At 43.3% G+C, this 16,282-nt stretch overlaps 1 protein-coding gene across 6 annotated transcripts in view; it reads right to left on the bottom strand.

Annotated features, from left to right (window-relative positions):
* The window catches only part of kdm6a (lysine (K)-specific demethylase 6A), an 89,725-nt gene that overhangs the window by 16,372 nt on the left and 57,071 nt on the right, over positions 1 to 16,282 (bottom strand). For all 6 annotated transcript variants that reach the window (XM_036958693.1, XM_036958694.1, XM_036958695.1 and 3 more), the window contains 5 exons: positions 4,815 to 4,908; positions 3,256 to 3,382; positions 2,258 to 2,356; positions 1,279 to 1,498; positions 572 to 742 (listed from right to left, as the gene is read on the bottom strand). In XM_036958693.1, coding sequence (XP_036814588.1) covers positions 572 to 742; positions 1,279 to 1,498; positions 2,258 to 2,356; positions 3,256 to 3,382; positions 4,815 to 4,908 — 711 coding nt within the window. The remainder of the gene's footprint in view (positions 1 to 571; positions 743 to 1,278; positions 1,499 to 2,257; positions 2,357 to 3,255; positions 3,383 to 4,814; positions 4,909 to 16,282) is intronic.

Here is a 16,282-nt window from a genome sequence, read left to right as displayed (position 1 = left end):
ATGGAACGTAAGGAACTTAAATATTTGGGTTACCACCGTTTGCCATCAAACCTTTGGTGCCAAGGTAGTTTAAATGTCAAACGGTCATCCAAGAAAAACAAGACATGGCAGGCAAGTTGAGAATTCATCAGATAGCATTCAGAGTCACTAACATATAACAATTCCATATCAGAAGTTTCCATTCATTCTGTGCATGTCATATCAAACAGAGTTGATGGGTGAGTGAGAGTAGCATTGACTGATGACTTGTACTGTTGTATTAGGAACCACACAGAGAATTTCATCTACTAAATCTACTATATGTGAGGTTAGTGTTAGTGAGGGCGATTCTCGTCTCAACTCCTTCGCTTTTTCTGCACTGATGCAAACGCTTCTAGACAGATGAATGCACATATTGCCTGTGGGCATCCACTGTTTTTCACCTATCCTGAGTTTTCCAATCAGTGCCAATGAGAGGAGAGAAAAGGAGGAAAGGAGAAGACTATTGAGATGCACCAGGACAGGTTAGGCAGTAGTAGTAGTAGTAGTAAGGGTTTGTTAGCTGGGTGTTATCGGTCTCTAGTGGTCTCACCTGCTGCTGCTGTGTCTGTGACCCTGGGCTGCCTGCTGCAGTGTTCAGGCCCCCCTGTCTGGAGGTGAGCTCAGCGGGGATGGGCAGGCTCCACGCCTCCTCAATACTAGGAAGCATTTTAGTACCCTTCCCCCCCGCAAGACTACCTGGCTGAGGGTTACACAACTGAGCCTATAGGAGGAGGAAATGGTGTAAAGACACATTTCAGTACTGGTTTACGGTATGGTAGGACAATCCAGTGGCACTACGTACTGAGCACTTTGTGGAGTATAGTACTTTAATACTTTCTACTAAGTCCATCAGTTATAGTATAGGTACTTGTACAAGAAATACAGCCTCTTCAGAGATGATATAAAGTCAAATGAAAAGAATCACTCAAAGAATGGTCAATGCCATGAGATTGTCTTTACGATTACTGATGAGAATGTGTAGTATCGCATCAATATGAATCAGTGTTCATATATCAATGAGTCAAACCAAAAATAACAGAATTACGCCACAGTCCGTAAAATAAACAATAAATCATTTTGCAAAATAGAGCTCTTAAAACACTTGCATGATACACCACAACACAACAAAGCACAAAACAACCCAACACACACCACAACATTTAACAGAAAAGGGCCAGCTGAAATCTTTGGTTACTGGTTGGTTGGTGTGTGCATGTGTGTACATCTCTGCATGTGTATCCCTCCCTCCCTGCCTACCTGCAGCAGCTTAATGCGGTGTGTGAGGGCGGCGATGTTAGTGCAGGACTTGCTGCGGGTGGCGTTGATGTAACACTTGATGGCGTCGTGCGGCTGCCCGCAGGATTCATAGAGAGTGCCCAGGTCCATCCAGGCGGCTGCGTGGCTGTGGTCCAGCTGCACTGCACAAATGTAGGCCTGCAGTGCATCCATAGGCTGGTTCTGCTGCTGGTACAGCACACTAGGGGAGAGAGGGAGGGAGAGAGAGAAAGTGAGAAAGAATGAGTGACTGGGGAGAGGGGGGCAGGGTTTTTAGTGTACCCTCTCCCACGGGTGGCCACACCCAAAGTCTATCCATACTTCACTTGCTAAGGACCTCTAACTCCCTCTCTGCCTCTTCTGTTTCAGTGTGGAGCTGCAGGGTCCCCTAGGGCCCAAACCAGCCCCTTAGAGGGCCCCTGAGCTGCAGTTTCCCTTGAGACGGTACAGCACCAAGACTGTAGATATAGGCTAATACTGCTGTTACAATCCTATTGCTATGGCCAACACCCACATCCACTCCAGTGTTTCCCCTATATGCATTTAGCATATAGGGGATGGTAAAAAGTTTCAGTGTAAACTTCAACGATTAAAACCTTGACAGACAGGAAGAATCTAAAATTCCATAAATGTCATGGCATGGGGCCCTCAGTGATTTATTTATACTGCTTGAAATCACTCAGATAACATAAGAACACGGCATAAGCCATGGGAAAATATGTAGAATTTTAGGAAACTAGCTTTAAAACTGCAAAATTGGGTCTCTGCATCCAAGAGGGCTTCTAAAACTGTGCCATTGGCCACGCCCACAGCCGGCAAGCCCCCTCCCCAACTTTGCCACCGCTGCTGAAAAAAAAACCTGTGAAACGCTACACTCCATCAGATTATCCTTCATGACTTTTCCAAGGGTCCTACAGCCAGACAGTTGAGTATACGCTGGCTGCAGTGAGTCAGGTCTTACCCTATGGAGCACCAGGTGTCAGCGCTGGCCTCAGACTTGTCAATGGACTGTCTGTAGGAGATGAAGGCATCCTGGACTTTCCCAATACTGGAGTAGCACCTGGAGAGAAACACACAACATGCTTGGTTACTTATCAACATGAGCATGAATACAAAGATACAGTCAGAGAGACATCATGGCAGAGACATTTCTACGTTGGCCGCTTGATTTTCACTGGGTAACACAGCCACAAAGTCAGATGCCGCTCCGGTGGGAGAAATCAATATGAGAATATCACAACACTGGCAGGTAAGTAATACTGTGAAACCCTATCATTCCACGACTGATGCATATATTATGAACATTTTTCAGAAAATAAACATTTTCAGAAAATATAGATACAATTTCCATATGTAGCACCCTCCACATGTATTGGTTTGGTTAAGCAGTGCTGAAGAGAACCTCCCCCGACAGTTTTTTGTATTCTCGTCAAGACCAGTATGTAGGGGATCTAGGCATTTCTTCCACACATGCTACTTTAAGGTTAGCACTAGCCCAACCATGCCAACTGTACCCTAATGATCCATAATCAAATGGATCAAATAAGTCTAAGTCATAATACAATTGTGTGGATTAGCAGAAAGGCAAACTGAAATAAAAAAGAAATACAATTATAGCTATTCATCTCTAGGTTTCTGTGTAACAAAAATGAGCTTCCCAGTGAGAAGTGAGAAAACTGATCGATAATCACTAATCAATAATCAGTGTGATCAGAAAAGTAGACAATGAAGCTCTGAAACGGCTACTGTCTAGGCCTGTAGAATGTAGAGAAACAGGTGAGACTGGGGCTGAACCCAGTAGGAGAGAACAGACAAGACTGGTGAGCTTTGCTGCCTTATGGGCAGAATCCTACTCAATACACTGCTGTTGAGCCTTACACACCTACTGGAGGGTAACTAGAGCCAGTAGAAATTCACTATGAAAGAAAATGTCAACAAAAGAAAAGGAAAGCCTCTTACCTGCCGAGGAAGTACCAGGACTGTCCAGAATTGGGGTCTGCTTCTAGCGACTTCTGCAGACACTGGATGGCATAGCTGTCCTTGGAGCCTTTGTCCCCTAACAGCTCCACTGTGTGATGCATCCAGCCTGGAGGAGACCAGACCAGGGGAGTTAGGAGGGTGGAGGATCCAACAACTGCCACCACTAGTCTGGGTGCAGGGCTAGCCTTCTGCTAGCTGGTCAACAGCACCACTAGCTAGCAGCACCCTACACTTCACTGTCTGCAATAGTAACTCTCACCACCACTGATCCAGCAGGTCTTTCTGCTAGTCTATTACCAAGGCTAGCTAGATCGGATAACAATGGTACAGCTCGAGTGACTAATATTACACTAATATTCACTATACACTGGTATAGTACTACACTGTCAGGCTCAGAGATACTGCTCTGTCTGTCTGGTGTGTAAAAGCTCCAGTCTCATAAACGGACCAAATGGCTTGTCTGTCTAGAGCTTTCTAAAGAAGAGGGAGGGAGAGAGCAGAAAGTGGGAGGGAGGGAGAGAGAGAGGGAGATTCCTCCTCCATACACACACCAGCCATGTCTTCAAAGGTCTAAACAAGTCCCCAGGGGCTCCCTCCCCTCTCCACACACACACTTCCCTAAGGACGGGCATACACACACTTCCCTAAGGACGGGTATACACACAGACATACACACACTTCCCACTCGCTCCCCTCAACACCTGTGGCGAGCCTTGCTGGGAGGTCACCATGACAACCCTGGCAGAGCCGCCGTCAGGGCAGAAAGAGAGAATGGCCGTCAGGGCAGAAAGAGAGAATGGCTTTATGACCGAGGGAACATTCTTAACCAGGGAGGATGGCAAGAAAAAAGACAAGAGCTGTGTGTTTGGAGAGGACGACATTGGAGAGGTGTGTGTCTGTGGTTGTGTGTAGCATGGGGGTTGGGGTACACAAACTAACACCTCCATAATGAGCTGTTGCATCGGACACTGGAGGATTGGGAGAGACTTGGAAAAAACAGGGAAGGGAGCAGAGAAGAAGTGGAGATCTGGGAAAACTGTCCAGCTGGGAATACCGTGCACAACATATCCCAGAACACAATGCATGATGCAACCCTGTGTTATCAACCTTATACACCTGGTTCATATTAGTACCATCAACAACAAATACAAAGTACTATATCTTTAGCAATGCAATGTACACGGTATTTAACCTAGGCTATTTTGAAGGGCACAAATGTGGTCAGTAACTGACAACTAAATATATAAAACACACCACCTATAGACACTGCTCTACAAAATTCTAGCAACCAATTTATATAGCTTGAAAAAGATGAGTGTTGCACTTTCCCTTTTGACTATAAAATGTAAAAGACAGCACTTTTCATATCAAAACCTTCCAAAAACAAACTAGGATACGTTTTTCAACATATTCAACAAAATCCAAAGGAAATGATAGGTTGTTACGAAAAATGACATGATGGGAACAAGTAACGCATTTTCTTTCAACAAATGACAGTCTGACAAAGTAGTATATACGAGAGAGACTGAAGGACTTACCCAGTTGTTGCAGTGTAGTAGCCTTCACCTGTGCAGGAAGATTCTCTGTCTGTAATAAACTCTCATACGCTTCTTTTGCTGCTCTGAATTTCTTCTGCAGAATGACAAGGGGGGAAAGAGAGAGCGAGATATAAGGGTTGATTTAGCCAGAAAGAAGGGTCAGTATGTTTTATGGTCTCACTGGTCGGACACAAAGAAGTCTGGACACCTCCTCAGACCAAACCAACAATGTGAGGCCTTTCAGACTGACCACACACACACACACGACAGGGGGAGGGTCAGTCTGGGACAGGACAGGCCAGACTTAACACGTCGGACAGGTTTTAAGTGGTGTGTGTGTGCATGCGTTAATCATCCCACCTTCAGTTTTTATCTGGGGAAACCTGAGAAGCCACACTGGACAAAGAAGTGTTTATTTTTCTAACTGACCTCGAGTCTGATCTAGTTGTGTGTGTGTGTAGTCTGGAGGTCTCTGTTCTTATCTTCTTTTACTCCATCACTAGAGCGACCTGCCTCCATGTCTGCAGCCACGAAAGCCCTCGACACACACACACGCGCGCACACACACACACACACACACACACACACACACACACACACACACACACACACACACACACACACACACACACACACACACACACAGCAGTCTGGCCCTGGGCTCTTCCTGTCTGGCCACCATAAAACCCATGTCAGGGTAAACAAAGTCACTATAGGGCAATACACCCAGCACCAGGTTCTAATCCACCAACCATTACCAACTCAACACGAGAGATACTGTGTACCCTTTAAGGATGAAACAGTTACCGGTTTCACAATAAACCACGGTAAAATTCCCGACGGTTAGTATTACAGTTACAAATTGTAATTATCCTTAAAACCGTGTTTGGTTACCACGGGTTTGAAAAGCGCACAGTAAATACTGTCCAGCATCAACCAAAGTCAGCAACAGTCTGACGGTTTTGTTTCGCGTGAAAACATGGCGGAAGGCAGTGACATCGCTCAGTCAGCCTTCTAAGAGGACCAAATCTGAAGTGTGGTCATATTTTGGGTTTTACAAGAGTGCTGAGGGAAACATAATCAAAGATGGTCACCCTGTCTGCAGAACATGCAACAAAAAAATATCGCTGCAAAGGGGGCAAAACTTCAAATCTCTTGACTCATCTTTGTGATCACCACCCACTACTTTATAGCGAATGCAAGGTAAGTTAACTTTTAGCTCAATGCATGATGTGTGAACTTTGAAACGGCAGAAAATGTCATGGTTTGTCTGTCTAACTTGCTAATAGCATGACCATAATGTAAACTGAAGCTTTCAGTGTTACCTAGTCTTGTAAAAACACTACACGTTGTTCTGCTGTTGTATGGGTCGTGTGTCTGCAGACTCTATTCTCCCATTGCACACAATAACACGTTATGTAGTTCAGTCACCCAACCGACATGGTTTGTTAATTTAAAATCCGTCAGACGTCGACTTGGTTGTAAAAGTGTAAAAGTGTCAGACTCCTATACAAGACTCATGTATTTATGTTATTGTTGGGATCATTGCAAATACTGTATAATACTACCATATCATTACTCTATCATGATACTCAATACCAAAATGATAACATGGAAAAAAACAAGGCATATTAGCCAGTCACACAACGGCACTTGATCCAGACAGATATTTTTTATATATATATACATCTTTTTTTTTATTACATGTTTCAGGTGCTGCTATGTATGCGTTAATGAATCAATTATACAATCTAATTACAGAAATTACCATTATTTGAATAGTAAATCTCTATTGATTAACTGGGTAAATCCAGATGTAGCCTTATCCACAATAGTGTGTACATGCATTTAGTTATTGAGCTTGTTTTGGCTGATTTCATGGGGCTACATATGACAAACAATCAATCAGTTTCCCTTCCATTTGGGACTTATTTTGTACTGTTCAACAACATTTGCAAAGAAGTAGCTTATTTAAAAAATAAATTGCGCGGCCTATGTTATTCATGAGGCAGTCAGGTTGCTGAGGCAATAAATAATCTCTGGGAGAGACGTGAGAGAGAGACCAAATTAATAGTTTTTGGTGGCAATCAGCATATTTTGCGTTGTGTTTTGCATATTATAACAAATAAACTACTAGGGTTGACTGATGTTAGCTTTAGCTTTCAGCTAGCAAGGAAAGTTGACCTACAAAAGCTGGAAGCTACCGGTATCTTCTTCTATTGTAAAGTGTTCTAACCTGTAAGGTTATTTTTTTGTTGCAAACAATAATTAACAGTTTTGACATTTGTACACAGCATTCGTACATGCTGTGTCGCATTATTCAAGTGTGTTAACTTATGTGCAGCATGACTGCAGCCCAGACTCCCAGTGCAGGCTAGCAATGAGCATGCTTCCCAGCCGAAACAGTTCGGTAGAGTTTGTGTATATATTATGACGACATTTTGTGACATTTTGTTCATTTTGAACTTTGAGGGTTTTTTCGGCTGTTCGGGCATACAATTATTTTTCTGGAGGCAAGCCAAATTCTACGCCCCTTCGTTGATGATTGGTCAACAGTAGGGATTCTTCAATAAAGTTGTGTTGTCATTCAATGAGAGACGACTAGTTTTCATGCACATTTAAAAAAAAAAATACTGCACCAAACATCTTAGTTAGTTCTAAAATTGTGTGACTAAGATCTCTTCGGCAAAAACGCCAAAATTAATGACAGATTTCATGAGTTATCTTGCTACGGCATCTCAAAATGGACAAACAGTACTATTGCTGTTTTTTTTCTTGTTTTTCAAGAGAAAGTCTTTCAAGGGAGTTTACGAGCACACTCGTTCGGCTAGGCGCCAGACAAACTGAAGCATGCTGACGCCTTAAGTGGATCAGGCATAGTGTGCACTATAATAAGGGGCCGGCTCACTGGCGGACCGGACATCCCCAGAGCCCCCTCAAGGGGTGGGGGGGTACGAGCTCTGGAGGCTCATGCGCCTGTCACCAATGTTTATTTTAAAATGTAGTAAATCATTTTGACAGTAACCCTGTAAAAGTCACACTCCAAACTCCAGGGGGACTTCCGGCGCCAACAGAGATGGCCGCCTCGCTTCGCGCTCCTAGGAAACTATGCAGTTTTAGTTTTTTTACGTGTTATTTCTTACATTGGTACCCCAGGTCATCTTTCATTACATACAGTCGAGAAGAACTACTGAATATAAGAGCAGCGTCAACTCACCATCAGTACGACCAAGAATATGACTTTCCCGGAGCGGATCCTGTGTTCTGCCTTCCACCCAGGACAACGGAATGGATCCCAGCCTGCGACCCAAAACAACGACGTCGTAAAAGAGGCAAACGAAGCGGTCTTCTGGTCAGGCTCCGGAGACGGGCACATCGCGCGCCACTCCCTAGCATACTACTCGCCAATGTCCAGTCTCTTGACAACAAGGTTGATGAAATCCGAGCAAGGGTAGCATTCCAGAGGGACATCAGGGACTGTAACGTTCTTTCCTTCACGGAAACATGGCTCACTCGAGAGACGCTATCGGAGTCGGTGAAGCCAGCTGGTTTCTCCACACATCGCACCGACAGAAACAAACATCTTTCTGGTAAGAAGAGGGGCGGGGGCGTATGCTTTATGGTTAACGAGACGTGGTCACAACAACATACAGGAACTCAAGTCCTTCTGTTCACCTGATTTAGAATTCCTCACAATCAAATGTCGACCGCATTATCTACCAAGGGAATTCTCTTCGATTATAAATGACAGCCGTATATATTCCCTCCCAAGCAGACACAGATGGCTCTGAACAAACTTTATTTGACTCTTTGCAAACTGGAATCCACATATCCTGAGGCTGCATTCATTGTAGCTGGGGATTTTAACAAGGCTAATGTGAAAACAAGACTCCCTAAATTGTATCAGCATATCGATTGCGCAACCAGGGCTGGTAAAACATTGGATCATTGCTATTCTAACTTCCGCGATGCATATAAGGCCCTCCCCCGCCCTCCTTTCGGAAAAGCTGACCACAACTCCATTTTGTTGCTCCCTGCCTACAGACAGAAGCTAAAACAAGAAGTTCCCACGCTGAGGTCTGTTCAACACGCTGGTCCGACCAATCTGATTCCACGCTCCAAGACTGCTTCCATCACGTGGACTGGGATATGTTTTGTATTGCGTCAAACAACAACATTGACGAATACGCTGATTCGGTGAGCGAGTTCATTAGAACGTGCGTTGAAGATGTCGTTCCCATAGCAACGATTAAAACATTCCCAAACCAGAAACCGTGGATTGATGGCAGCATTCGCGTGACACTGAAAGCGCGAACCACTGCTTTTAATCAGGGCAAGGTGACCGGAAACATGACCGAATACAAACAGTGTAGCTATTCCCTCCGCAAGGCAATCAAACAAGCTAAGCGGCAGTATGGAGACAAAGTAGAATCGCAATCCAACGGCTCAGACACAAGAGGTATGTGGCAGGGTCTACAGTCAATCACGGATTACAAAAAAACCAGCCCAGTCACGGACCAGGATGCCTTGCTCCCAGGCAGACTAAATAACTTTTTTGCCCGCTTTGAGGACAATACAGTGCCACTGACACGGCCCGCAACCAAAACATGCGGACTCTCCTTCACTGCAGCCGAGGTGAGTAAAACATTTAAACGTGTTAACCCTCGCAAGGCTGCAGGCCCAGACGGCATCCCCAGCCAAGCCCTCAGAGCATGCGCAGACCAGCTGGCTGGTGTGTTTACGGACATATTCAATCAATCCCTATCCCAGTCTGCTGTTCCCACATGCTTCAAGAGGGCCACCATTGTTATTGTTCCCAAGAAAGCTAAGGTAACTGAGCTAAACGACTACCGCCCCGTAGCACTCACTTCCGTCATCATGAAGTGCTTTGAGAGACTAGTCAAGGACCATATCACCTCCACCCTACCTGACACCCTAGACCCACTCCAATTTGCTTACCGCCCAAATAGGTCCACAGACGATGCAATCTCAACCACACTGCACACTGCCCTAACCCATCTGGACAAGAGGAATACCTATGTGAGAATGCTGTTCATCGACTACAGCTCAGCATTTAACACCATAGTACCCTCCAAACTCGTCATCAAGCTCGAGACCCTGGGTCTCGACCCCGCCCTGTGCAACTCGGTACTGGACTTCCTGACGGGCCGCCCCCAGGTGGTGAGGGTAGGTAACAACATCTCCACCCCGCTGATCCTCAACACTGGGGCCCCACAAGGGTGCGTTCTGAGCCCTCTCCTGTACTCCCTGTTCACCCACGACTGCGTGGCCACGCACGCCTCCAACTCAATCATCAAGTTTGCGGACGACAACAGTGGTAGGCTTGATTACCAACAACGACGAGACGGCCTACAGGGAGGAGGTGAGGGCCCTCGGAGTGTGGTGTCAGGAAAATAACCTCACACTCAACGTCAACAAAACTAAGGAGATGATTGTGGACTTCAGGAAACAGCAGAGGGAACACCCCCCTATCCACATCGATGGAACAGTAGTGGAGAGGGTAGTAAGTTTTAAGTTCCTCGGCGTACACATCATAGACAAACTGAATTGGTCCACCCACACAGACAGCATCGTGAAGAAGGCGCAGCAGCGCCTCTTCAACCTCAGGAGGCTGAAGAAATTTGGCTTGTCACCAAAAGCACTCACAAACTTCTACAGATGCACAATCGAGAGCATCCTGTCGGGCTGTATCACCGCCTGGTACGGCAACTGCTCCACCCACAACCGTAAGGCTCTCCAGAGGGTAGTGAGGTCTGCACAACGCATCACCGGGGGCAAACTACCTGCCCTCCAGGACACCTACACCACCCGATGTCACAGGAAGGCCATAAAGATCATCAAGGACAACCACCCGAGCCACTGCCTGTTCACCCAGCTATCATCCAGAAGGCGAGGTCAGTACAGGTGCATCAAAGCTGGGACCGAGAGACTGAAAAACAGCTTCTATCTCAAGGCCATCAGACTGTTAAACAGCCACCACTAACACCACAACAACAAGGAAACTGGGCAGAAGCGAGGAGTGCTTCAAATACAGCAGTACTGCAACATCTGTAATTAAGCCTCGTTCTCCTTAATTATTGGCCTCAAAACATTAAGAAAATAGATTAACTGTATAGGAAGCTCTGGGAACAGGTTGTCTTGATACTGGACAACCAATAAGATGCAGACGCAAACAGATTATCATATTTAGCAGACAGTTCTTGTTTGCTTGAACCTAAAAGTGATTTGCGATTTTTGTTCATACTGGTGAATCGGTGTTTGAGTTGTGTGGTTGCAATTTCAACAGTCCATTATCTCTGGTGTATCTTGGCATGCATCATTCAAGACAAAGTTTAAAATGTGTACAGCGCAATGGACATATAATGCACAATGTCTCAGGAAAGACTGTCTGGGTTGGCAATACTCAGTATAATAAACAGTTGGGCCTGTAACCTGGACCTACAGGCTGTGGTGAAAACATTTGCACACAAAAAAAGAGGACTTCAGGAGACCCGGGGAGTCTGGAGTTAAATCAAATTAAACTTTTTTCCCTCATTGTTAGGCTATTTGATGTGTAATGTTTATAAAAAGTTTATAAATAACGCCTGCATCGCAGCTAAAGTCTACATTTGGGTGGTATCGAGATTTTCATATCGTCATACCTTCTCTCATCCCGGGATTTATGGTATTACAGGTTTAGTACTCAAGGGGCGCCAGAAACTAATAAAAAAATCCCAAGTGGGTGTCTATTACCAGAATGCTAAACATATTAGCAAAAGTAATTGCGTATTTCCATGGAGGCTGCTAGCTAAATATGCTAACGAGCGCAAACGTAAATTTTAAATTGCAAAGAAAGGCAATTCAGCTCACATATATAGGTAGGAGCTACTGAATGTCATTTTTGGTGAGTTTGGATGTTTTACAAGCAAATATGAACGAGAGACAAGTTTTGACGCATGCTTGTCTGAAGGAAGAACAGTACTGGCTCTGGAGCAGCATGTGTACAGGCTGTGTCTGTGTGGAGTCTGGAGGAGAATGGGGGAAGGAGAAGACTGGCCAAGAACAGAGAGGAGACAAAAGGATAGCAGTGGCAGCTGTGAACAGAGAACTCATCCAAAGCGCTTTGATAACGCAACCCCTAAGTTTAACCTGCTAGTTAACGCAGAAGTCTGCGTTTTTTTACGCAGGAAAAAAATGATAACGCATATGATACCGCTTTGTAAACGCAGATCTAAAATGCTTCTGAAAGTGCTCTGGCTGAAGTGTAGCTACTTTTCTACAGTACTTATCTAGGTGTAGCCAGCCTACTTTTCTTAGATGAAATGCAAGATTAATTTTAAGCAAAACATTAGGAAATGTAGCTGGCTACATTATTTTTATGCATTGTTTTCGCAAAAAAGACCTTGCTCCCAAAAAAAGATTCCAGGTCGCACAGTTAAATATTTAGGAACATATGCAAGGAAAATGTAAAACCCTGTATGAGTAAAAAACTATAGTGAACCAGCAATCGTAATGTTTTAATTCATTTTCTTACCGATGCATGATCGGTAATCTAACATTTGAATACGTTTTCCTATGAATTTTAAGATGGGTTTAGGCCAGAGTTGCAAAGCTTGGTGACCCTGGTGATATTTCAGATGTTTTTATGGGTGACCTGGTTGGTCATTGAAGTATCCAGCTGCACCCCGATAATTCCTGGCCTAAATGGATGTGGACATTGTGACCACACTCCAGTCTAGATACATCTTTCCCTGTTGTTATTATTATGAAACATGAGCAGCATTTGATGCAGCTTCATATGAAATGTAATATCCTTGGTGTCCACATCATATAAATTACAGCAGAGGAGATGTAGCATGTACACAGCCATCCCTGTTTGTTTTTATCACATGTGTACACAGGTGAAGTCAGAAGTTGGCTGATTTCTTTTGATTTTCCCATGATTCCAAGCAAAGAGGCACTGAGTTTGAAGGTAGGCCTTGAAATACATCCACAGGTACACCTCCAATTGACTCAAATGATGTTAATTAGCCTATCATTTTCTGGAATTTTCCAAGCTGTTTAAAGTCAACTTAGTATATGTAAACTTCTGACCCACTGGAATTGTGATACAGTGAATTATAAGTGAAATAATCTGTCTGTAAACAATTGTTGGAAGAATTACTTGTGTCCTGCGCAAAGTAGATGTCCTAACCGACTTGCCAAAACTACAATTTGATATCAATACATTTGTGGAGTGGTTGAAAAACGCGTCTTAATGACTACAACCTAAGTGTATGTAAACTTCCGACTTCAACTGTATCATAGGCAAAGCCTCATCTGTCTGTGCCATCGGTCGCTGGAGGTATTGATCCTCTGGGTTGAGAATTGTTTTTCAATCAGAGCTGTTGAAAGGGTACTAGAGATGAAACGGTATGAAAATTTCATATCACAATTATAGTGACCAAAATCAGCACAGTTATCGGTATTATTGCGGTAAATGTTACAATGTGCTGGAGATTTTCAAAAAGTACTGATACACACAGTCGGTCGACCGATTAATCGGAATGGCCGATTAATTAGGGCCGATTTCAAGTTTTCATAACAATCGGAAATCGGTATTTTTTGGTGCCGATTTTTATTTTTTTACCCTTACTTAACTAGGCAAGCCAGTTAAGAACACATTCTTATTTTCAATGACGGCCTAGGAACGGTGGGCTAACTGCCTTGTTCAGGGGCAGAACGACAGATTTTTACCTTGTCAGCTCTGGGATTCAATCTTGCAACCGTACAGTTAACTAGTCCAACGCTCTAACCACCTGCCTCTCATTGCACTTCACGAGTAGCCTGCCTGTTACGCGAATGCAGTAGAAGCCAAGGTAAGTCGCTAGCTAGCATTAAACTTATCTTATAAAAAACAATCAATCAATCATAATCATTAGTTATAACACATGGTTGATGACATTACTCGTTTATCTAGCGTGTCCTGCGTTGCATATAATCGATTCAACACTGGGGGATGATTTAACAAAAGCGCTTTTTGCGAAAAAAGCACAATCGTTGGACGACTGAACCTAACCATAAACACCAATGCCCTTCTTAAAATAAATACACAGAGGTATATATTTTTAAACCTGCATATTTTGGCTAAAGAAATCCAGGATAGCAGGCAATATTAACCAGGTGAAATTGTGTCATTTCTCTTGCGTTCATTGCACGCAGAGTAAGGGTATATGCAACAGTTTGGGCAGCCTGGCTCATTGCGAACTAATTTGGCAGAATTTTACGTAATTATGACATAACATTGAAGGTTGTGCAATGTAACAAGAATATTTAGACTTAGGGATGCCACCCGTTATATAAAATACGGAACAGTTCCATTTATCACTGAAATAATAAACGTTTTGTTTTCGAAATTATAGTTTCCGGATTCGGCCATATTAATCACCAAAGGCTCGTATTTCTGTGTGTTATTATGTCATAACTAAGTCTATGATTTGATAGAGCAGTCTGACTGAGCGATGGTAGGCAGCAGCAGGCTCGTAAGCATTCATTCAAACAGCACTTTCGTGCGTTTTACCAGCAACTCTTCGCAAGCACAGCGCTGTTTATGACTTCAAGCCTATTAGCCTAATGGCTGGTGTAACCGATGTGAAATGGCTAGCTAGTTACCTGGGTGTGCGCTAATAGCGTTTCAAACGTCACTCGCTCTGAGACTTGGAGTAGTTATTCCCCTTGCTCTGCAAGGGCCGCGGCTTTTGTGGAGCGATGGGTAACGCTGCTTCGAGTGTGGCTGTTGTCGATGTGTTCCTGGTTAGAGCCCAGGTAGGGGCGAGGAGAGGGACGGAAGCTATACTGTTACACTGGCAATACTATAGTGCCTATAAGAACATCCAATAGTCAAAGGTATATGAGATACAAATGGTATAGAGATAAATAGTCCTATAAATACTATATTAACTACAACCTAAAACCTCTTACCTTGGAATATTGAAGTCTCATGTTAAAAGGAACCACCAACTTTCATATGTTCTCATGTTCTGAGCAAGGAAGTTAAACATTAGCTTTTTTACATGGCACATATTGCACTTTTACTTCTCCAACACTTTGTTTTTGCATTATTTAAACCAAATTGAACATGTTTCATTATTTATTTGAGGCTAAATTGATTTTTATTGATGTATTATATTAAGTTAAAATAAGTGTTCATTCAGTATTGTTGTAATTGTCATTATTACAAATAAATAAATAAATAAATAAGTCTGATTAATCGGTATCGGCTTTTTTGGTCCTCCAATAATCGGTATCGGCGTTGAAAAATCATAAATCGGTCAACCTCTAAGACACACTGAAATAATTTCACCAAGTTTTATACTGAAGTGTCCCTAGTGCAGGTTTAAATGAACACAACCATAACAAGAAATGTGTTGAGTGGTTGAAAAACGAGTTTTAATGACTCCAACCTAAGTGTATGTACTGAAGTGTCCCTAGTGCAGGTTTAAATGAACACAACCATAACAAGAAATTTGTTGAGTGGTTGAAAAACGAGTTTTAATGACTCCAACCTAAGTGTATGTAAACGTCCGACTTCAACTGTAGGTAGACGATGTAATGACGCCACGAAAAATACAGCGCTACACAGAACAAAAGCAGAAAAATACTAAGCACACACTTCCAACAACTAAACCAGTTCAAGTCGAGCAGTCATTTGAAAGAGTAGGAACATTTCAGCAAGACAACTAAAAGGCCCATTAACCTTTTCATGTGTAGGTTCCAAACCTCGAACGCATTTTGATTTTCTAAGAACAGTTTGAATTGAGGTGTGTTCCGCCTCCTCATTGATTCACATAAAAGTTGTCCTTTCTACATTTGCGGACAATACATTTTTTAGACATTTCTGACCCGGACAAAATTCCCCAAGCACTTTCCAATTGTTTGTGCAGATCAAGTCTGCAGACATTTGCGCATCTCTCATCAGAACAGGATCTGCACACGTGTTCACGTTTTCCGTTTGTTGCCCGCATCACAGTCACTGTGGTTTTCATTACCAATAACTTTGGAAATGTGTGTTTCTATCAAAATAAGTGCCTTTTTACGTTATAATAGTTTCTGGATGTCGTGTTATGCCGTTTCTACCACAGCTCACTATGTATGGAGCATAATATATTTGTGTATATTCCTTATGACCGCGGACACGTGAGGTAACGTTACTCATTTCATAACCTTTATGGTGTTGTTATATTAAATCGTGCTTATGTAGCTAGCTACATTCTTCTATTAGCTCTGGAAAACAATGCTAATTGTATCAGAGAAGTATTAGCTTGTGTTGTGTTTTGAAGCTACCCTGGACTTATGACTCCCAAGTGGCGCAGCGGTCTAAGGCACAGCATCTCAGTGCTAGAGGCGTCACTACAGACACCCTGGTTCAAATCCAGGCTGTGTTTCTATGAAAGTAAGTGCATTATTATGTTAATAGTTTCTGTATGTGA

This window comes from Oncorhynchus mykiss, chromosome 22 (genome assembly GCF_013265735.2).
Source record: "Oncorhynchus mykiss isolate Arlee chromosome 22, USDA_OmykA_1.1, whole genome shotgun sequence".
Taxonomy (NCBI): Eukaryota; Metazoa; Chordata; class Actinopteri; order Salmoniformes; family Salmonidae; genus Oncorhynchus; species Oncorhynchus mykiss.
This window is presented reverse-complemented; position numbering and strand designations above follow the sequence as displayed.